The sequence below is a fragment of the Delphinus delphis genome, chromosome 4, assembly GCF_949987515.2.
Source record: "Delphinus delphis chromosome 4, mDelDel1.2, whole genome shotgun sequence".
Classification (NCBI taxonomy): domain Eukaryota; kingdom Metazoa; phylum Chordata; class Mammalia; order Artiodactyla; family Delphinidae; genus Delphinus; species Delphinus delphis.
This window is the reverse complement of record NC_082686.1, coordinates 114,123,893-114,146,459: the sequence shown is the minus strand read 5'-3', so window position 1 is coordinate 114,146,459 and position 22,567 is coordinate 114,123,893. Positions and strand designations below refer to the sequence as shown.

At 35.9% G+C, this 22,567-nt stretch overlaps 1 protein-coding gene and 1 long non-coding RNA gene across 3 annotated transcripts in view; both read right to left on the bottom strand.

The window, feature by feature from the left end:
• NCK1 (NCK adaptor protein 1) overlaps positions 1-22,567 on the bottom strand; it is a 91,888-nt gene that overhangs the window by 10,628 nt on the left and 58,693 nt on the right. For both annotated transcript variants that reach the window (XM_060011309.1, XM_060011310.1), the window contains exons 2-3: positions 18,740-18,983; positions 1,586-2,298 (exon numbers count right to left, since the gene is read on the bottom strand). In XM_060011309.1, coding sequence (XP_059867292.1) covers positions 1,586-2,298; positions 18,740-18,965 — 939 coding nt within the window. In that variant the 5' untranslated portion in view covers positions 18,966-18,983. The remainder of the gene's footprint in view (positions 1-1,585; positions 2,299-18,739; positions 18,984-22,567) is intronic.
• LOC132425015 (uncharacterized) lies at positions 11,109-18,712 on the bottom strand. The gene is made up of 2 exons (XR_009519322.1): positions 16,510-18,712; positions 11,109-11,482 (listed from the first exon to the last, which is right to left on the bottom strand). It is a non-coding gene; the product is annotated as an uncharacterized lncRNA (long non-coding RNA).

Here is a 22,567-nt window from a genome sequence, read left to right as displayed (position 1 = left end):
TGAAGGACACAAAAATGAGAACTAATTTAAACTCTAATAAGAGATCATAAACTCAAATGCCTATAAGGGGCAAAAAAGAAATGTAAACAATGGCCAGGGTGGCTATATAGGGGGAAACAACAGTACATGGCCAATCTAAAGGAGGTGGCCACTTAACTGCCAATTGTTGCCTTGTAGGAATACGGCTCAACATTGATAGGCCTTCCAATTTTAAAAGGGAAATCTGATGTCTAAATTCTTATACTAAATCTCCCAATATTTAAAAACTGACAATGAATTCAAATGTTTAAAAACACTGTGCAGGTCAAATGAAATATGCCTATTTGAGACCTCTACTTTAAAAATTCGACTACTAAAAGTAATGGTATATTTTGGATAATATCTATGCTTAATTACCCACAAGAAAATACACAGTATTTTGCAATCAAGTTTTAGGTTTTTTTTTTTTAACCTTACACTCTTCTGAATAGTCTATATCAACCTCTTATACAGTTACTGCCAAAGTTTCAAACAGTGGGTTTCTTGGAAACATCTTATGGTTATTTACCACCCACTCCAGGGTCACTCCCTTCTAATCCTTCTGCCCACTGCTTGTCCTAGAAAGTAGGGCCAGGTCAGGCACCTAACAGAAAACAAATCCCACCACTCTTCCCTATCATAAATCACCTTCTCCTTCTGAGGGGTTATGTACAGGCCCCCATTTCCTGAACTTCACATCAGGCAGTTCAATTAATTTCAATCTCGCCCTCTCATCTTTCCCACCCCTCACCCCTTAAACACACACACACACCACTCAAACAGATAGGTCTTCTTTCTTTCTTTCAACCTTCTATACAATCATACATTAACTTTTGTACAAATACATATACACAAAAAAAGCCAATACTACTCATGGAAAAGTAGTGATATCCTTTATCAAGGAAAAATAAAGGCCATTTTTAAGGGAAATGAGTATTGTCAAATTCTAAAATCCTAGATAGTACCCAAAAGAGCCCACAAAACTATTTTCTTATTCAATTTTTATGGTTTTACAGTTTTATTGTTTTACTAGTATTGGAACAGAATTTATCTTTTATTGCAAATGCACTTCAAATACAGAGTGCATGTTCAAATGGGTTTCTGAGGTATGTAATAGTGTATTCCAACGTCCAAACAAGCAATTTATAAAAAAACCAAATATCAATTTTTTAAATTCAGGGATTTCCTTTATTGTAAGGATGACAGTGTATCCATTATGCAATTTAAGAAATGTTTTCCCAGTTTAGTCTACTGCATTGTTTTACTCTCAGTGAAGAAACCAGTGTTCAATTTTCTCCATTTTTCAGTTTAATGCAAAAGAAAATATTTCAGGAAGGCAAAACCAACAGTACTAGGACAAGGCTTTTAAATAATCCAGGGTAGGGCTATATATTACTAAAATTAAATACACTTGGAAAGAACACTGACTTTCACTAAGAAACTTTACATATTTTAACAAATATACTACCTGGTTAATTTTAGGGAAGCCACTTAACTTCTCTAATCTTCTATTTATTTTTTTAATACTCAGAGTTCTATTTCCATTTACCTTTGAAAACCAACTTACCGAAGATTCACTATCACGAATGAGGAAATCACCTTCATGCCCTCTTTCATTTAATGCCATTTCTGCTTGGTGCCTGGTGACTTTCCCATAATACCATGGATTGCCAGCAAACTTTCCAGTGAGTGAAGGCCTAATGTAATCACACTGTGGAGGCGATGGTTCCAAACCTGAGGTTAATGGATTATTCTGCATAATGGTAACATAGTTTTTCGGCACCAGACCAACCATTCCATTGATCTTCCTGCATTTCCACCACTCAGGGTCATTTTCAGGTTTTTCAATAACATCCATTACATCGCCTTTCTCAAAATTAAGTTCTTCATCATTGGACGAGCTGAATGGGTAAAGAGCCTGTACCACATGTAACACTTGCCCAGTATTTAGGTTACTGACGACTGCTGCTAATTTCTCTGACAAAGAACCCACATGGTCACCCAAAGGACTGTCGCCTTCCTCAGTCACATAGTTTGAAGGGAACCATCCAACATGTCCATTGTAGCTACCCCGCCACCACCCATCACTGCATTTCTCCATGACGATCACCTTTGTCCCTTTTATCAATGACAATTCATCCTCTCTCTCTGCCATGTAGTTAAATTTTACATAAGCAGGCATGTTGAGGTCATACAGACGTTCCCCTGGGTCAACAAAGCTATCATCAGCAGGAGATGCAGAATCTGGCACACTGGGTTTTCTTTTCACTTTTCCAATGCCTGTTTAAATAAAAAAGGGTAATGAGAATATAAAATAATGATAATCAAAAACACCAATTTATTCATTATTAAGAAAGTATCTTCAATTCTGTAATTCCTTCAAGCCTTTTAACTAAGATAACAAATTCCGTCCTTCCTTCCTTTTTCCCTCCCTCTCACTCTTTCTCTTTCTTTCTTTACATCCTCACGACTTATAAAGGCTCCAGCAAACCCATATTCTTCTTGTCTTACTTTATTAACTGAGATTCTATTAACTTGCTGTATAGAAATAAAATAGTAACTTAAATCACAATTTTACATGCAATATAAAATTGTAGTTAAGTCTAGGTAATCCTCCCATTTGCTTTCTTAGTTCCCAAGACCCAGGTTGCTCTATTTATTTTACCTCATGTTTATTTTAAAATAATATATCCACAGCAGCAGAGACTTTTGCTGACTTTGTTCATGGATATAATCCCAAGGATCTCATACAGTGCTTAGTACACAGGAGATGCTTAATATATATTTGTTAAAAGAATGAAAAAAATAACCAAATGGTACTATCATCACAAATGTATGCTACAGCAACTTTAGTCAGGCATTTTCACCGCTGCTCACTTGAAAACTAAGGCATTCCTAGGTAAAATTTCTCAAATACTTTCTCACTATCTCAAAATTCTTTCTCATTACCCTTACTCTTTTTCTTCTCCCAAGTTCCCAACCTCTGATCCTTCTGGGTTCTTAATACCTACCATCTTTCCTGACTCTTTTTGGGACTCTTGACCATCCTTGTTCCCCTCCCACTCACTCCCTTCTATTGTCTAAAAACACATTTAGATCGCTTTTATTCCAAAATAAAGTTACTTCAACTCTGCTATTGTTCTTTAACTACATCATTCTTTATAAAACTGTCTTCCCTTTTTCCTTCAACTTTTTCACCACTCACTCACTCCTAACGCCTTATAATCTGGTTCTCTATCTCCACCAAAACTACTCAATTTGTCATCTCTTCACTGCCAAATTAGTCCCTTTTAGAGCCCTCGGTCTTTTCAAACTCTCTATACAGCAACCAAGATCACAGATAACTCTGTACAACATTTTCTCCTTCTTTAATTTCCCCGAGAGTCTCCTGTTTTCCCTACTGACCTGTTTAAATATTCTTGTGTTCCTCTGTCTGGGTTCCTCTAAACCTTGTTATAAAATTGGATTGTACTTGCTTACTTGTCCATCTAATAAGAGTGAGTTTCCTGGGGGCAGTAAGCTGGATCTTATTACCTTGTATCTCCAGCATTTAGCAGTAACTATACTAGTAGCAGGAACAAAGTGAATGTTTGCTGAAAGAACAAGTGAATGATTCCTTTGTTGAAAGTGTTTCCCAAGATGCCATGCTTGGACTTAGCCTCTGCTTCAAGGAAATCATACACTTTCACTTTCTATAACTTCTGTATAGAAGGTTCCAAGGTCTCTTTGTAGCTCTAAGCTAGAATTCAAGCATTACAATTCCAAATGTCACTAGACATCTACAGAATGAATGTACCATCAGCACCTCAAATACAACCTCCATGTCCAAATAAAAATAACCTCTCCAAGATCCATAAATCAACTAACTCCCTCCCTCCCAATTTCCTTCCTTCTGGTTAATGATGTATCATCATCATGAAAAATTCATACATCAGGGATTTCTGGCACAGCAGGGAACTCTAGGGTTCCATCCCTCCAAAAGAGTAATCAATGAGCTGGCGAATACCGTCAAAACCAACTTTTGCGGAACTCCAGAATCTAGTAAAAAACTTATAAAAACTAGCTAAGCTTAGGGAATAAAGAAGCTGCTGCTTTGTAGTAAGAGAGCACTGTAGCATTTTAAGCTGCCTGCCTAATATCTCTTAAATCCCAAATCAGTGGTGGCTGTGAGGATAGCAAACTGAACTCCTAATGCCAGACAGAACAATACAGATCTTATTCACAAAGAATTGTAATTGTGCGTTTCAACCTATCTGGAAGCTACCTGAAGGACCGGCACAATGACTTGCCTTGGTTTCACCTGACTTGGAGCATTCCCAGGGCTAGGATGTTTTCTGCTGAAATCATTTAATTGATGCAGCAGACTGGTAGAAGAAACAACAACTAGGATAAGAAACAGATAAAAAATCCTAGGAAGGAAAAGTTTGAGTAAGGACACAAATGGGGTAATAAGGGCTTTGAAAAGCCCCTGTGTATACCAGAAAATCAAGAAAGCCATACACATAGCCAGAACCGGCACTTGTTCAGCAAAGGCCTGAGAAGACCCTGAGCTTTCACCTATTGCTGACCTTCAAGCTCTGAAGAAGCAGTAAGTAAAGGCTAAGGAAGAGTTGCAATGGCCTGGCTAAGTGTTGAAAGAGGTTTTTTTTTTCCTTTTCTTTTGGTTTCACGTGTTTAAGAAAACTCTTTCAAAACACTGGCTAACAACTAAGCAAAAGAACACAGATGTGTGTGATCACACAATGACACAGACTTTATAAAAAGAGTTTAGAAAAGTCACTAAACAAGCAAACAAAACAACCACAATAAGGAGCAACAACAAACCCTAAGGACAAGGTAGAATCTGATGCTGAAAGAAAAACATATCAATCAAGAATTCCATGTCCATATATACACTATCAAACGTAAAATAGACAGCTAGTGGGAAGCAGCCACATAGCAGAGGGAGATCAGTTCGGTGCTTTGTGACCACCTAGAGGGGTGGGATAGGGAGGGTGGGAGGGATGGAGACGCAAGAGGGACGAGATATGGGGACATATGTATATGTATAACTGATTCACTTTGTTATAAAGCAGAAACCAACACACCATTGTAAAGCAATTATACTCTAATAAAGTTAAAAAAAAAAAAAAGAATTCCATGTCCAGCAAAAGTGTCCTTTAAAACTGAAGAAGTTAAGATACTCCCAAGGTAAACAAAAACTGAAGGAGTTTGTCACACTACACCTGTGCTACAAAAAACGCTAAAGAGAGTCCTCCAGGCTGAGATGAAAGGTCACTAAAGTCATATGAAGAACAGTGGTAAAGGTGGCTACACTGTAAATATAAAAACCAGTTACATTTTTAGCTTGTAAGTCCTCTTTTATTCTTATATGATTTAAGATGCAAATATATAAAACGGTAATTTCAAATCTAGGTTAATGGGCACACAATGTATAAAGACAAAACTATAAAAGAGCAGACTTTTGTATACTATTGAAGCTAAATTTGCATTACTTCAACCTTGATTGTTAAAAAGTTAAGATGCTAATTGTAATCCACAGGGTAATCACTAAGAAAAAAACTAAACACACTGAAAAAGAAATGAGAACAAAACAAAACGTGCATCATAAAAAAATCAATTATATGCAAACAAAGCAACTGAGAAAGGATTAATCCCCAAAATATACAAGCAGCTCATGCAGCTCAATATCAAAAAAACAACCCAATCCAAAAATGGGCAGAAGACCTAAATGGACATTTCTCCGAAGACGACATACAGATGGCCAACAAACACACAAAAAGATGCTCAACATCACTAATCATTAGAGAAATGCAAATCAAAACCACAATGAGGTATCACCTCACACCGGTCAGAACGGCCATCATCAAAAAAATCTGCAAACAATAAATGCTGAAGAGGGTGTGGAGAAAAGGGAATCCTCCTGCACTGTTGGTAGGAGTGTAAATTAATACAGCCACTATGGAAAACAGTATGGAGGTTCCTTAAAAAACTAAAAATAGAACTACCATATGACCCAGCCAGACCACTACTGGGCATATACCCTGAGAAAACCATAACTCAAAAAGATACATGCACCACAATGTTCATTGCAGCACTATTTACCATAGCTAGGACATGGAAGCAACCTAAATGTCCATCAACAGATGAATGGATAAAGATGATATCACTCATATATACAAATGGAATATTACTCAGCCATAAAAAGGAACGAAATTGAGTTATTTGTAATGAGGTGGATGGACTCTGTCATACAGAGTGAAGTAAGTCAGAAAGAGAAAAACAAATACCGTATGCTAATGCACTTACATGGAATCTAAAAAAAGTGGTACTGATGAACCTAGTGGCAGGCAGGGCAGGAATAAAGACGCAGATGTAGAGAATGGACTTGAGGACACAGCAGGGGAAGTGGAAGCTGGGATAAAGTTAGAAAGTAGCACTGACATATATACACGACCAAATGTAAAATGGATGGCTAGTGGGAAGCTGCTGCATAGCAGAGGGAGATCAGCTTGATGCTTTGTGATGACCTAAGGGGTGGGATAGGGAGGGTGGGAGGGAGGCTCAAGACAGAGGGGATATGAGGATATATGTATACATACAGCTGATTCACTTTGTTGTACAGCAGAAACTAACACAACATTGTAAAGCAGTTATACTTCAATTAAGATATGGAAAAAAATCAATTATAAAAGGTAGTAATAAAAGAATTGAGGGGAAAAAAGGTATAAGACATACAGAAAAAACAAACAGCAAAGTATCAGAGGGCCTTTCCTACCAGTAATTTCTTGAAATGTTGGACTAAAAGGTAAAGATTGGCAGAATGAATTAAAAAAATATGATCCAACACTATGCTATCTATAAGACACTAACTTCAGATCCAAAGATGCAAACAGGTTTGAAAGTGAAAGGATCCAAAAAGACATTCCATGAAAATGGTAACAAAAGACTTTAAGACAAAAATCGTTACAGGAGACAAAGGACATTATATGTTGATAACAAGTCAATCCATGAAGAAGATTTAACAATTATAGATATATACACACCTAACAACAGAGCGGCAAGACATATAATAAAGCAAAAACTAACAGAATTAAAGGGATAAATTGACAGTTCTACGATATAGTTGGAGATTTCAATACCTCACTTTCAATAATGGATAGAACAAAAGACCACAAAACTGAAATCATATAAAATATCTTCTCTGACCACAGTGGAATGAAATTCAGAATCAATAACAGAAAGGAAAATGGGAAAATTTACAAATATGTGGAAATTAATCAACACACCCAAACCACTAGTAGGTCAAAGAAAAAATTACAGGTGAGATTAGAAAATACATTGAGATAAATGAAAATGAAAACACAACATACTAAAACCTATAGGCTATGGCAAAAGCAGTGCTCACAGGGAAATTTATAGCTGTACCAGCTTACATTAAAAAAGAAAATCAATCTCAAATCAATAACCTAACTTTACTCCTTAAAGAACTAAAAAAAGATCAAGCAGAAGCTAGCAGAAGGAAGGAAATAATAAAGATTAGAGCAGAGGTAAATACAAAGAGTACAGAAAAACAACAAAGAGGCAATGAAACCTTTGAAAATATCAAAACTGACAAATCTTTAGCGAGACTGACCAAGAAAAAAAAGAGAAAAGACTTAAATTACTAAAATCAGAACTGAAGTGGGGACATTACTAGAAACCTTACAGAAATAAAAGAATACTACAAACTATATGCCAATAAATTAGAAAACCTACATGAAAAGAAAAAATTGCTAGAAACACACAAACTACCAAAAATGACTCAAGAAGAAACAGAAAATGTGGATAGACTGAAGTAAAAGACTGAATCAGTAATCAACACTTCTCAACAAATAAAAGCCCAGAACCAGATAACTTGACTTCTGAATTCTACCAAACATTTTTCTCTCAAACTTCTACCAAAAGAGAAGGAAACATTTCATAACTCATTCCATGAGGCCAGCATTACCTAGATACCAAAGACATAAAGATATCACAAGAAAACTACTGACCAATATCCTTTCCTGTATGAATATAGATATAAATATACTCAACAGTTAATTTTTGTTATTCATGGTGGTTCTGTTCTATAAGGTGACCATGAATACTTAATTAGCATACTGAACCACTGCTCTAGGGGATACTCTGTTCACAACATTTTTGTTATGTGTGTTTCTCTTTAAAGACACTTTATTTAATATAAATTGTTGACTCACTGACACTGAACTCATGGCCAACAACGCTATAAACTCATGCCTGAATGAAGCTTACCTAGCACACATATTTTTTCCATAAAGCAAATCAAAGCTTTCTTACACTTAGGAACACTAGACAATACTTTAGCACTATGCTTGGGCACCATTTTAAACAGTAAAATCACACACACACACACACACACACACACACACACACACACACACACACACACACACACACACACACACACACACACACACACACACACACACACACACACACACGGCATTAAACTGCAAAAAGGACACTGATTTTCAGTATGAGAGCTGAAATGAGAGGTCACCTTGTTTGACCTCTGCTAGCAACTCAAATTTTTTGCCCTTGGCAAATGTCCACAAAAGTACTGCAAGTAGCAATTTGGGATTTTCATGATAAAAGTGATGAAACACCCTTTCATGATAAAAATGGTCAGCAAACTAGGAACAGAAGGGAATTTCCTCAACAAAATAAAGGGCATTTATGAAAAAACCATGGTTACCATCACACTCAGTAGTGAAAGACGGAAAGCTTTTCCCCTAAGATCAAGAACAAGCCATAAATGCCCTGTTTCACCACTTCTATTCAACACTGTACGAGAGGTGCTAGCCAGAGCAATTAGGCAAGATAAAGAAATAAGAGATAGCCAAACTGGAAAGGAAGAAGTAAAATAATCTTTATTCACAGATGACATGATCTTATATAGAAAATCCTAAAGAATTCACACACAAAAAAGCTAGAACCAATAACTTAGCAAAGTTGAAAGATACAAAAACACAAAAAAATCAGTGTATTTCTATATACTAGCAATGAATAATCTGAAAAGGAAATTTTTTTTTCCTGTGCTCTTAACCCCCCAAACCTTATTGGGCTCCTTCCTCCCTTCCTTCCTTCCATTCATTCATTCATTCAGGCTGGCTGCGTTGGGTCTTCATTGCTGCGCACAGGCTTTCTCTAGTTGTGGCAAGCAGGGCTACTCTTCATTGTGCATGGGCTTCTCATTGTGGTGGCTTCTCTTTGTTGCAGAACACAGGCTCTAGGCACACAGGCTTCAGTAGTCGTGGCTCGTAGGCTCAGGAGTTGTGGCTCGCAGGCTCTTGAGCGTAGGTTCAGTAGCCATGACACACAGGCTTAGTTGCTCCGCAGCATGTGGGATCTTCCCAGACCAGGGCTCGAATCCGTGTCCCCTGCACTGGCAGGTGGATTCTTAACCACTGTGCCACCAGGGAAGTCACAGGAAATTTTTAAAATTCAATTTTTAATAGCATTAAGAATAAAATACACAGAAATAAATTTAATCAAGGAGGTACAAGACTTATACAATAAACACTACAAAATATTGTTGACCTACAAAATATTGTTGCAAGAAATTAAAGAAGACCTAAATAAATGGAAAGACATTGTGGGTTTTTTTTTTTTTTTTTTTTGTGGTACATGGGCCTCTCACTGCTGTGGTCTCTCCCGTTGCGGAGCACAGGCTCTGGAAGCGCAGGCTCAACGGCCATGGCTCACGGGCCCAGCCACTCCACAGCATGTGGGATCCCTCCCAGACCGGGGCACGAACCCGTGTCCCCTGCATCGGCAGGCAGATCTCAACCACTGTGCCACCAGGGAAGCCCCCATTCTGTGTTTATGCATTTGAAAACTTAGTATTTTTAGATGGCAATACAGTTGGCCCTCGGTATCCATGGGTTCCGTATCTGTGGATTCAAGCAACCTCAGATCAAAAATATTTGGGGAAAAAAAACTCCAGAAAATTCCCAAAAGGAAAATGTGAATGTACCATGCACCAGAAACTATTTACATAGAATTTACATTGCATTAGTATTACAAGTAATTGAGAGATGATTTAAAGTATATAGGAGGATGTGTGTAGGTTAATGCAAATACTATGCCATTTTATACAAGAAACTTGAGCAACCTTGAGTTTTGGTTATTTGCAGGGGGTACTGGAACCAAACCCCTGCAGATACCAAGGGATGCCTATACTATCCAAAGTGATCCACAGATTCAATGTAATCCTTATCAAAGTACCAACACCCTATTTTTTGCAGAAATGGAAAAAGCTGATCCTAAAATTCATATGGAATTGCAAGTTATCCCAAATAGCCAAAACAAACTTGAAAATGGAAAACAAAGTTGACGGACTCACACTTCCCAATTTCAAAACTTACTACAAAGCCACAGTACTCAAAACAGTGTAGTACTGGCATAAAAGGAATGAGGAATAGACCAATGGAAACTAATTGAGAGTTCTGAAATAACTCTCAATTCTATTCCAGTTGCTCCATATATTTTGACTTTGACCTTGAGAAGGGTGCCAAAACCATTTAATGGAAGAAAGAATAGTCTCTTCAACAAATGATGCTGGGACAACTGCATATCCACAGGCAAAAGAACGAAGTTGGATTCCTACTTCATACCACATACAAATATTAACTCAAAATGGATAGATGACCCAAATATAAGAGTTAAAACTTTAAAACACTCAGAAGATAACACAGGGAAAAGTCTCATGACCTTGGATATAGCAACAGATTCTTAGATTTGACACCAAAAAAAAAAAAGATAAACTGTACTTCATTAAAAAACATTTGTGCAAAGGACACTACCAAGAAAGTGAAAAGACAACCTACAGAATTAGAAAAGAATATTTGCAAATCATAATGCTGATAAGGGTCTCTATCCAGAACATATATAAAGAACTCTTAGAACCTAAGAACAAAACGGAAAACAATCTATCTCAAAAATGGACAAAGGACTTGAATAAATAATTCTTCAAGGAAGATGTACAAATAACCAAAAGCACATGAAAAGATGCTCAACATCATGAGTCATTAGGGAAATGCAAGTCAAAACCGTATGAACTTTTTTTTTTTTTTTAAAGAATCAATTTTATTTATTTTTGGTTGCACTGGGTCTTCGTTGCTGCGTGAGGGCTTTCTCTAGTTGCGGCAAGCACGGGCTACTCTTCATTGTGGTGCGTAGGCTTCTCATGCTGTGGCTTCTCTTGTTGTGGAGCACGGGCTCTAGGTGCGCGGGCTTCAGTAGTTGTGGCACAAAGGCTTAGTTGCTCCGTGGCATGTGGGATCTTCCCGGACCAGAGCTCGAACCCATGTCCCCTGCATTGGCAGGCAGATTCTTAACCACTGCGGCACCAGGGAACTCCGACAATGAAATACTGATACCATTTCACATCCTACTAGGATGGCTATAATAAAACCAAATTAAACCAAACGAAAAAAAAAGGAAAATAAGTGTTGATGAGGAGAACCCCTCTGGTCAAAATGTAAAATGGTGCTACTGCTGTGGGAAACAGCTGATGGTTCCTCAAAATGTTGAACACAGAACTACCATAATTCCATCCCTAGGTATATACGCAAAAGAACTGAAAACAGGTATTCAAATAAATACTTGTAAACAAGTGTTCATAGCTTCACTATTCACAATAACCAAAAGATGTAAATGACCCAAATGTCCATCCACAGATGAATGGATAAACAAAATGTGGTATACCCATATAATTCAATATTATTCAGCCATAAAAGGGATGAAGTGGTGATACATGCTACAACATGAATGAACCTCAAAAACAGTATGCTGAGTGAAAGAAACTAGACATAAAAGGTTACATATTGTATGATTCCATTTATATGACATAGCCAGAATAGGTAAATCCATATGGACAGAAAGCAGATTAGTGGTTGCCAGGAACTAAAGGGAAGGAGTAATGGGAACAACTGTTTAATGGGAATGGGGTTTCCTTTTGGGTGATGAAAATAGTTTGGAATTAGACAGATGTGGTAGTTGCACAACATTGTGAGTTCAAATCCCAGGTATGCTTCTTACTAACTGTGGAAACTTGAGCAAGCTATTTCACTTTTCTGAGCTCAGAAATGGAGGAAACAGCACTTACCATGAGTGTTGTGAGAACTGAATAAAATAAAGTAATAGTACAGTACACAGAGTAAATGTTAAACAAAAGCATCTTTCTATAACGCCCTGCACTAAAACTACCCTAAATTTTAGTAAGAATGGGCCACTTAAATCCCCTGAATTAGATGTTTCTACCTTCATGACTTAGTTTACCTTGTTAGTTTCTTAGCAAAACCTCATTAAAACTTCTGCCTTTCAAAAATGTACCCATTCAAGAAGTGCCATTTCAAATAACAACTTTATTATTTTATTTATCTTTCTGCTTCATGTTTTTCAACATCCTTCATTCCCCATCGTCACCCTCAATGATATTATAAGCTCTCCTTTTTGAAGTACCCCAGCACCTTGTACTTCTGAGGTACTTGTATGCTAGCATTTCCTGTGTCTTTTAAGCCCATCTACTAGAGCATAAGCTTCCAGAGAGAAGCATTTTTAATGTCTCACTGATCTTTTGTACTTCCTATACTACTTAGAACTGTATATATACAGCAGATGATCAATGTGTTTATTAAACTGATTAAACTGAATACTGACATAAGCAAATATAAAATTCTAAACCTGAAAATAAAGGCTAGTTCAAAAATATTTTTCTTTTGATTCTGAAAAAGATAATGTCTAAGACTAATTAACCTTGTCCAAAAAAACTGTGAAGAATTTTTGGACAGACCCAACAATTAAAGCCCTAAGTGGGAAAACACCAGAACAACCTATTTTAATCTTAGAGGCCAGAAATAGTTCAGAGAAAGAATATAAGCTTAGAATATTTGTTTTCTGTACAAAACAAAGTCCTGTTTATCATGTGAATGACTGACAAATGCATGCGTAATCAATAGCTTGCTTTTTCCCCTGCTTACAAATCTTCCAGAAGGGCCTGTTTATTGCCCTTTGTTTCTGCTTAAAAATAGTCCTTCCAATCTCATGCTATCAATGAGAGAGTAGATGCAAAAGTACTTTACAAAATTATACAAATGTAAAGTATCAGTATCTCTTAATTTCTCAAGTACGTTATAATCAGCAACAATTAGATCATTCCACAACAAGCAGGCTCCCTCAGATCAATGTATTATCTTTTCTAAATTTTTCCCAGCTTCACAGTTAGTTCACCACAATCCTCCTAATTTTAATCAGTCCCTTTTGCATCAAATCTTTTCAATCCATTACTTATCTGACTCTAATCTTTTCTCTACTCTATAGTTATAATGTGTGCACTAGGGAAACTCTTAACAAAAGAGACCCTAAATTTAAACTTTAGTGCTGTTACTTACTGGTTAATCTGATCTTGGTCAAGTTATTTAATCTTCTTTAAACTCCAGTTTCCTTGTTTGTGAAATGGTGGTGTGTAGTAAGTACCTATCTCAGAAAAGTTTTGTAAAGAATTTTTTAAAGTTTATATGTAAAGCACTCAGCACAGTGCATAGCACCTAGCAGGCACTCAATCAATGGTGGTTATTACTTTCCTACCTCCTAGTGCTTCTGGCATTTACTTTTTCAGAGTTGGGAGGGAAATAATACTCAGGTATATGCACTGAGGATGTGCATAACTCTGAGGCAGTCATTTTTATCATTAGCTTTGTTTAAAAAACCAAAAGCATTAGTATAGTTTTCCCCTCACTCCAATCCACTAGTCTTACTTCTTTCTTCCTATAGCACTGTTTCTTGACCAAAACAATGTACTATTAACTCCTCAAAAGTTTTTAAGAATCTGGTTAAGCACTGTAAATATTCCATCTTCACACGATAGTTGTCCTCTCCCTAAGGCAAATCTTTGTACCCATAACTATTCTTTATGTAACCTGGTTTCCAAATCCTTTGATATACTTGATGCTAGTATTTGGAAGCATCTGAGTTTCTCAATATCACTGTTAAAGTATATTTATCCAAAGTGAATAGATGATGTCATGTTTTATTTGGCCAGCACACACACTAGGGAACTACTGCATCCCTTCACCTGAGTGCCTCGTAGATTTGAATCAATGCCATCATACAGAGTGTTGAGATATTTTTTTTAGCACCTACATTATCACAGCAGCTCCTACTAAGTCTTTCACTCATGTAAATTGCAGCCAAGACAAATTCTCAGCAACTTTTTCAATTCCTTTTAAAAACTTAATGTAGAATTTTACATTTATGTCTGTTTCTATTCATCTTGTTTCTCAGTTTTTAGCTTTCAAATAAATTTCTGAACTCAATGTACTAGTTATACTTCCATCATTAGGTCTTTACCTTAAGCATGTCATTTCCCTTCCATCTAAATCAGAGTAAACAAGTGTTCAATAGAATGAGGCCTAAGAAAGTATTACTGATTCTTGCGAATTCTTTAGGGAACTATAATTCTGTTATGTTCCTCCTTCTTCAAAACCAGTTTCTCCCTTATGGACTTTCCCCTGATTTCTATACCACATGTAAGACTGATCAGTTGTTTACCAGGACTAAAGACTTTCAGAGTCAGAAGGGACTTTTTCCAGGATCATCTGGTCTTGCCCGACTCTCGCCTTTACACATAAGGAACAGAAGATTAGGAAAGTTATATACCCTTGGCCACATGGCCTATAAGTGATATATCTGGGAGCAGAACAAAGGAATTCTAAATACATATAAATGATGTTCTTTCCAGTACAGGTTTTTATTTAATTTTTTTGTATTTTTATCTGTTCACTTGATTTATATGAAGATAAATTAGTGCTTTTTATTATTCTCTGCTTTCTCTAAAACAATGTGCCCTTTTTGTTCTCAAGGGTATTCTGGCTACCACACAAGGAGCACATATATTGTTTCCTCTTACTTTTCAAGGCCATTCAGGGAAAAGGTTGGTGAACAGCTACAGAGCTAAATAAATATAAATTCTGCCTTACTGCAGGCAGTGAGGAAAGGAATATTTTGATTATAAATCTCAAATCCTGACTCTCAGTCTACACATGTATTTAAAAATAACTATCAACTTTCTAAGACTCTATAGATTTTATACTGTATTGATGGTATATATTAAATCACTGTATCAATGATATAACATATTCTTTTTATACCACTTCTAGTTGATTTATGGTCAACATCACTTAGATATCAAACTCAGATACGAAATATTAATAATAAATAACAACCACCAGCTACCTCCTCACCAGAATGTAAGTTCTGTGACAGTTAGTGTAACAACCACCACCTACCTCCTCATCAGAATGTAACTTCTGTGACAGTTAGTGTTAGTTTTTCATTCTATAATTTTTGTGTGGCTTGCAGTGGGTAGGCTCTCAATAAAAATGCTGATAAACGAATGAATAAGTAAGCTCTTTAAAAGGAAAACTAACCCCCCAAAATGGGTCTAAAATTTTAACAACTCCCCAAAAAGTAAACAAAAGAGATATATTCTAAAAGGATTTACTTGGCCACCAAAGTTAATTAAAGAAATGAATGAGTCTTAATATTACAACTTTTTTTTCAACAAAGTGCTTTTACTCCCTTTCCATTTTGCTCTTTGCCCCGAAATCTTTTGACAGGTTACTTTTTGTTTCCTTAGACTCCTTACACATAAGAGACTTCTACAACAATCCTTCTGTTCATTTTCCTAGAACCACCGAGCAATTGTTCAAAGAGACCAAATCAAGTTCACTATCATAAGAGTATAAAAAGGCTATCAGCAGATACACAGATGAGGTTCTTGTTAGTATTAGAATTACTTTATGACCTGAACTCAAAAACAATCTAAGAATTCACTATTTTCTGTCAATGTTTTCATATTCTTTGTATGCAGCTGCTCTCACAATTCATTTCAAAATATCAAGTCTCAAATTAACCAAAATAGCAATTTCTAGCAATCCGACATTAAGTCAAAACATTCTCTTTACTGATGCTTTTATTAAACATTATCTTCTACATCAGTCCTCTGAAATCTAAGCAAAAAGCACCAGAACAATATCATGTTACTTCAAATGTTGAGGATGAAGGAACTTGCTCACTTAAAGCCTTTTTCTCCTCCTGTTTTTAATATGTTTACAATTTATGTAATTCACTTCAAATGTCTATGCTAAGTTCAAAGAACTAACTGCATCAAACTCAAATCATTTATATCCTTTTCCTGTCTGTTATTTAAACATTGATATTAAAAATTTTTTAATTACTTATCAAGTCAAAGCTATTGATATTTGATGTATCACCAATCACTTAGCTTATGTTTCATAAACAATATAAAGCACCAGCCTATATAAACCCACCATGTTCTATCCATAGTTTTCCTTTAAATTCACAAAGTGAAAACTCTATTTCAAAAACTGCAAGAAAACTACAGATTTAATAAACAGATTAACTTACTGAAAAAATCTTTAAAGACCTTTAACCAATCCATTCTGAAAAAAAAAATCCCGTGTTCTCTTTCGTCAGTTTGTTAACACAGCTCAGGATAATTCTCGGTGAACTTCCTGGTTCTGCAACATTGAAACTCCCCACACCCAATCCATGTGACTTGGCCCACACCCAGGCAATAGAAAGGTTTGCTGAGGCTTCTCTCTTTCCAAAACACTTTTCCCCTGAACTCCAACAGAACCTATAAAACAAGTATATCATGATGGCCACAAATATGACCTTACTATTCATATTTATTTTGGAAGAAGCTTTAAAGCGTGTATTTTTTTTTCAACAGTTGAAAATATATTCATGTATTCATTCTTTCCTTTGTTCTCTCCTTTTCTTTCTTAACCTTCAAACAGTGTCTCCATCAGCACAATCAATCATTGTGAAAAAAATCCATTAGTTATATGGGACATTTAAGTTACCTACCAAAAAGGGATTCAGAAATTCTGAGAAAAGAAAGAAAGCTGTCCGATGCAAAAGCTGGATTTACATCATTATACAGTCTAACTATAGACCACTAGTCCTCTGGAATAGACAGCAATAACTGTAATATACTAATAAAATTTACAGTGATAGCCTAGAACTTAAATAGATATAGTCTTGCTGAAACTGTCTCAATAATATCAGAAAATAATATGGAAGGTTTCCCAGGAATATTAATAATAAAAACTGTATCTAATAAGGCTTTTAAAATTCATATGCAGTCATATCTAAAACTGGGGTGTTTTTCCTCTTTGCTCTGTATTAGTTTTTTCACTATCTTTTGTTAATTACTGTCACATCTGCTATACCTCTCAGGATACCACTATCCTTTTTAAAAGGAACATAAAAGTTTATCTAGGTGTGGCCCTAGTCCTTTCTGTGCCTTCATCACTGTGAGGCATACTTTCTTGATAGAAGTTACCTTAACTTTCCCTAATACACCTAATCAACATGCTTTAAATAAATGTCCAGTATTTACAAAATCACAAGTATTCCTGGTTGTAACTTTGGTCTCTTCAGCTATTCAAGGACAATCTCTTTCCAAATGTCTTTCATTCATATGAGAATTGTCTTCTATTTAAAAACTACTATTAAAAACTAATAATAATGGCCTTATTTGCAAAACCTTAAAATCTCAAAAAAAGGCAAACCTAGTTAAAGCAGTTAAGTATCATGGTGAAAATTCAGATTAGTAACTCCATTTATTAAATGACCTTTCTAATAGAATAATAGAATAACAATAATGCTGAATAAGAAATAAAAACTAATATAAAGCAGTTAGTCAATAATATTCCATATTCATCAATCATGCCACATTACTCTCAAACTATCTTTTTTCAAGGAGAAATTTTACTTCTTCTCCTACATATATACCAAAAACTATTAAGTAACAGCATGCTTGCCTGAATACCTGAGGGAAATTCTGTCCCTCCCAATTCCTTCCTGTCAGCCAAGGAGAATTAAGAGAGAGAGAGAGAGAGACAGCCTAGGCCTCATTTGCACGTATTTCCTTCCTATCACAGCTTGGCCAAGCCCAATGTGAAGTAGGTTCCCCTATCCCTGGCCCTAACGGAAGGCCAGTAAAAACAAACAAACTTTACAGTTAGGGGAAGAAAGAAGAGGAAAAAAAAGAAACAAAATAAGAAAGAGATAAGCTTTGTAGATGCTAATATACAGTAATGCACAATTTAAAACTCTTTTATCAAATATAAGAATAAAATGATAGTTTGTTTTTAAAAGCACAGTTCAAAATATAAGCCATTAGATGTAAAATGAAGCAATGAAGCAATCCTGTAAAATATGTTGCCTTGATGACAAGGAGGATATTCTGCATCTCACTCATTTTATCCCTATCTCAATTAGTTGTAGAATCTGTCTAAATTCCAACAGGCACTCATGGTTCAAGGAGCCCCTGATAGAAGATCAGAGTTAAGTTCCACTGTCAGCATCACTCTGGCTTGACTCGTGAACTCTGGCCAGATCCACCAGCTAGATTTACAGAAACTGACCTTCACCGGTCTCCTTGAACACACCTGACTTGAATATCCCTGCTATGAGCCAAATTTACCTTGCCTAGCTGAAATCCCAGCCCTGGGATATTCTAGTTGATTCTGCCCACTGCTGCCAAAATTCAGTACAAACAGCCAAGCTCCAGCATTCATTTAAAAGAAAGTACTGTCATTCTTGTTTTAATACAAAAATAACTTACCTAACGTATCCTTTAGGTTTTTTACAATCGATGCTTTCCGAGCACTGTTTTTCCTTTCCACGTAGTTAGAAGGCACAAAACCCGTTTTATTCATGGAATTTCGAACTCGCCACCAGGACTTAGAATCATCCAGAAGCCACAATCTCTCATTCTTCTTGATGTCCAGCTCTTGTTCTTGTTGGGCCACATAATCAAATTTGGCTACTACCACCACTTCTTCTGCCATTTTTCAGCAGCTTCTGCACTGTAACCACACAGAAAATATTTTACATAAGGTTTAACTAGTAGTAGTCTACATGCTTTTCCAAAGAAACACACCTAAGAACCAAAGAGCACTGAATGATTGAAAATAAAAATATGAAAAAAATTAAAATACCAGGCATATGCTAATCAATACAAAACTGATGTAGCTATATTAATAACTTAAGGCAAAACTATTACTAGTGATAAGGAAATTAACTACATCATGATAAAAGGGTTTTTTTTTTTTTTTGGCTGTACGTGGCCCTCTCACTGTTGTGGGCTCTCCCGTTGCGGAGTGCAGGCTCAGCCGCCATGGCTCACAGGCCTAGCCACTCCGTGGCATGTGGGATCTTCCAGGACCAGGGCACGAACCTGTGTCCCCTGCATCAGCAGGCGGACTCTCAACCACTGCGCCACCAGGGAAGCCCATGATAAAAGGTTTTATTCAATATATATAACAGCTAAACTTATATGTACCTATTAATATAGCTCCAAAATAGAACCACAGGGAAAAATTGACAAAATCATCATCATAGAGAACTTTTAACATGTTTATCTCAGTAATAAATTAAGGAGACAAAATATTAGTAAGGCTAAAGAAGAACTGACATCATAACCGCTAAGTTTGATGTAATAAACATATACAAATATAACTTCCAAACAGAAGAATATAAACAGAACATATACAAAAATCAATCAAATGCTAGGCCATAAAAAAGTCTCTACATTTTTCATGTACTTGGCACCCTACAACCATATTCTGACAATTATAATAAAAAGACAGCTTTTCAAAAACCTTATATATTAATATTTAGAAACTTCTAAAAACTCATGAGTCAATGAAGAAATCATAATAGAATTTGGAAAATACTTAAAAGTAAAATTAAAGACTATATAGCTAACTTTGTGGGATGCACCAAAAGGAGTATATAAAAAGGAGATTTGTAAATAGTTACATCAGAAAAATAAAAGTTAAAAATAAATTAATGAACTGATCATCTGTCTTCAATTAGAAAAGAAGAACATAAAGAAAAGTAGATAGAAGGAAATAATACAAATAAAAGCAGAATTTAATGAAACAGAAAACAAAATATAGAAGAAAGGCTCAGCAAAACAAAAGGTAGTTCTTTGTCATGACTAAAAAATGGACAGAGTCTGGCAAGACTAATCAATGAAAAAAGGAAAAGAGCGCCCAGAAATAAACCCACATACCTATGGTCAATTAATCTTCAACAAAAGAGCAAGAAAATACAATGGAGAAAAGACAGTCTCTTCAGCAAGTGGTGTTGGGAAAGCTGCACAGCCACATGTAAATCAATGAAGTTAGAACACACCCTCACACCATACACAAAAATAAACTTAAAATGGCTTAAAGACTTAAATATAAGACATGACACCATAAAACTCTGAGAAGAGAATATACGCAAGACATTCTCTGACATAAATCGTACCAAGGCAACAGAAATAAAAGCAAATATAAACAAATAGGACGTAAACAAACTTAAAAGCTTTTGTACAGCAAAGGAAACCACAAACAAAATGAAAAGACAAACTATGGACTGGGAGAAAATATTTGCAAATGATGTGACCGACAAGGGCTTAATTTCCAAAATATACAACCAGCTCAAACAACTCAATAACAAAAAAACAAACAACCCAATCAAAAAATGGGCAGAAGACCTAAATAGACATTTCTCCGAAGAAGACATATAGATGGCCAACAGGCACATGAAAAAATGCTCAACACTGCTAACTATTAAAGGTATGCAAATCAAAGCTACAATGAGGTACCACCTCACACTGGTCAGAATGGCAATCATTAAAAAGTCTACAAATAACAAATGCTGGAAAGCATATGGGGAAAAGGAAACCCTCTTATACTGTTGGTGGGGATGTAAACTGGTGCAGCCACTATGAAAACCAGTATGGAGGTCCCTCAAAAAACTAAAAATAGAGTTGCCATATGATCCTGCAATTCCACTCCTGGGCATATATCCAGACAAAACTATAATTTGAAAAGATACATGTACCCCCACTCTTCATTGAAGCACTATTTACAATTGCCAAGACATGGAACAATCTAAATGTCCATCAACAGAGGAATGGATAAAGAAGATGTGGTATATATATACAATGGAGTACTACTCAGCCATAAAAAATGAAATAATGCCATTTGCAGCAACATGGATGGACCTAGAGATTATCACAGTAAGTGAATTAAGTCAGAAAGAGAAAGACAAATACAATATATATGACACAAATGAACTTATCTACAAAACAAACTCACAGACACAGAGAACAGACTTTTGGTTGCCAAGGGCAGGGGCTGTGGGAGGGATGGACTGGAGTTTGGCATTAGCAGATGCAAACTATTATATATACCATGGATAAACAAGGTCTTACTGTATAGCACAGGGAACTGTATTCAATATCCTGTGATAAACCATAATGGACAAGAATATGAAAAAGAACATATATATATGTGTAACTGAATTACTTTGCTGTACAGCAGAAATTAACACATTGTAAATCAACTATACTTCAATAAATTTTTTTAAAAATGAAAAAAAGCACACCAAATTACCAGGAATGAAAGGGGAGTCATAATTATAGATGCTACAGACATTCAAAAGACATGGCAATATTAAAAGCTTCATCAATAAATCTGAGAAAAAGTAAAATGTACAAATTTACAGAAAAATTAAAATAACAAAAGTAATAAAATTGAATTAGTCATTAAGAAATCTTCCCATAATGAAAACACCAGGTCCAGATGGTTTCACAGGCAAGTTCTATTAAAATTCAAAGAACAAATAAATCCAACTTATGCAAACTCTTTTAGAACAAAGAAAGGAAATGTTACAAACCTAAGTCACTTCTGAACCTAGAATAGCTCTCTGCTTTCTTCAGAGAGACTATTTTACATAAAGAGCCATCCTGGTTTAGCAAGCAAAAAAAATCAGCTTCTGATTTTGGATATTGACTATCCAAAATACTGATTCTGTTTTCTCAATGATGAAGCAAGTTCTTCAATGTACTCAGGGAAATGCATTTTAATCTAGAATTCAACAAGCCCTCGCATTCAAGTGCAGATACTTTTACATCTACAAGGTAGATACTTTTGGGGGGTTATTGCAAGGTCTCAAAACCTACCATACAGACTTCTAAAATAATGACTCAAGTATATACAGCAGCAAAATTAATAATGTTAAAAAAAAAGAGGACGATGTGGTATTCAAGAAATGACGAACAGGGAGAAACCAGAAAAATTAATTTGTATTCTTGCAATTTTTCTGTTTGAAATTACTTGCAAATAAAAACTTACAACCAGAACTTCCCTGGTGGTCCAGTGGCTAAGACTGCACTCCCAATGCAGGGGGCCCAGGTTCCATGCCTGGTCAGGGAACTAGATTCCACATGCCTCAACTAAAAGTTCACATGCCACAACTAAAGATCACGCATGCCGCAACAAAAAACCGGCGTGCTACATTCAACTAAGACCAGGCGCAGCCAAATTGGAAAAAAAAAAAAAAAAAGGGTACAACCAAGTCTAAATAATAACTGGTGCATGATGTAAAAAATCAC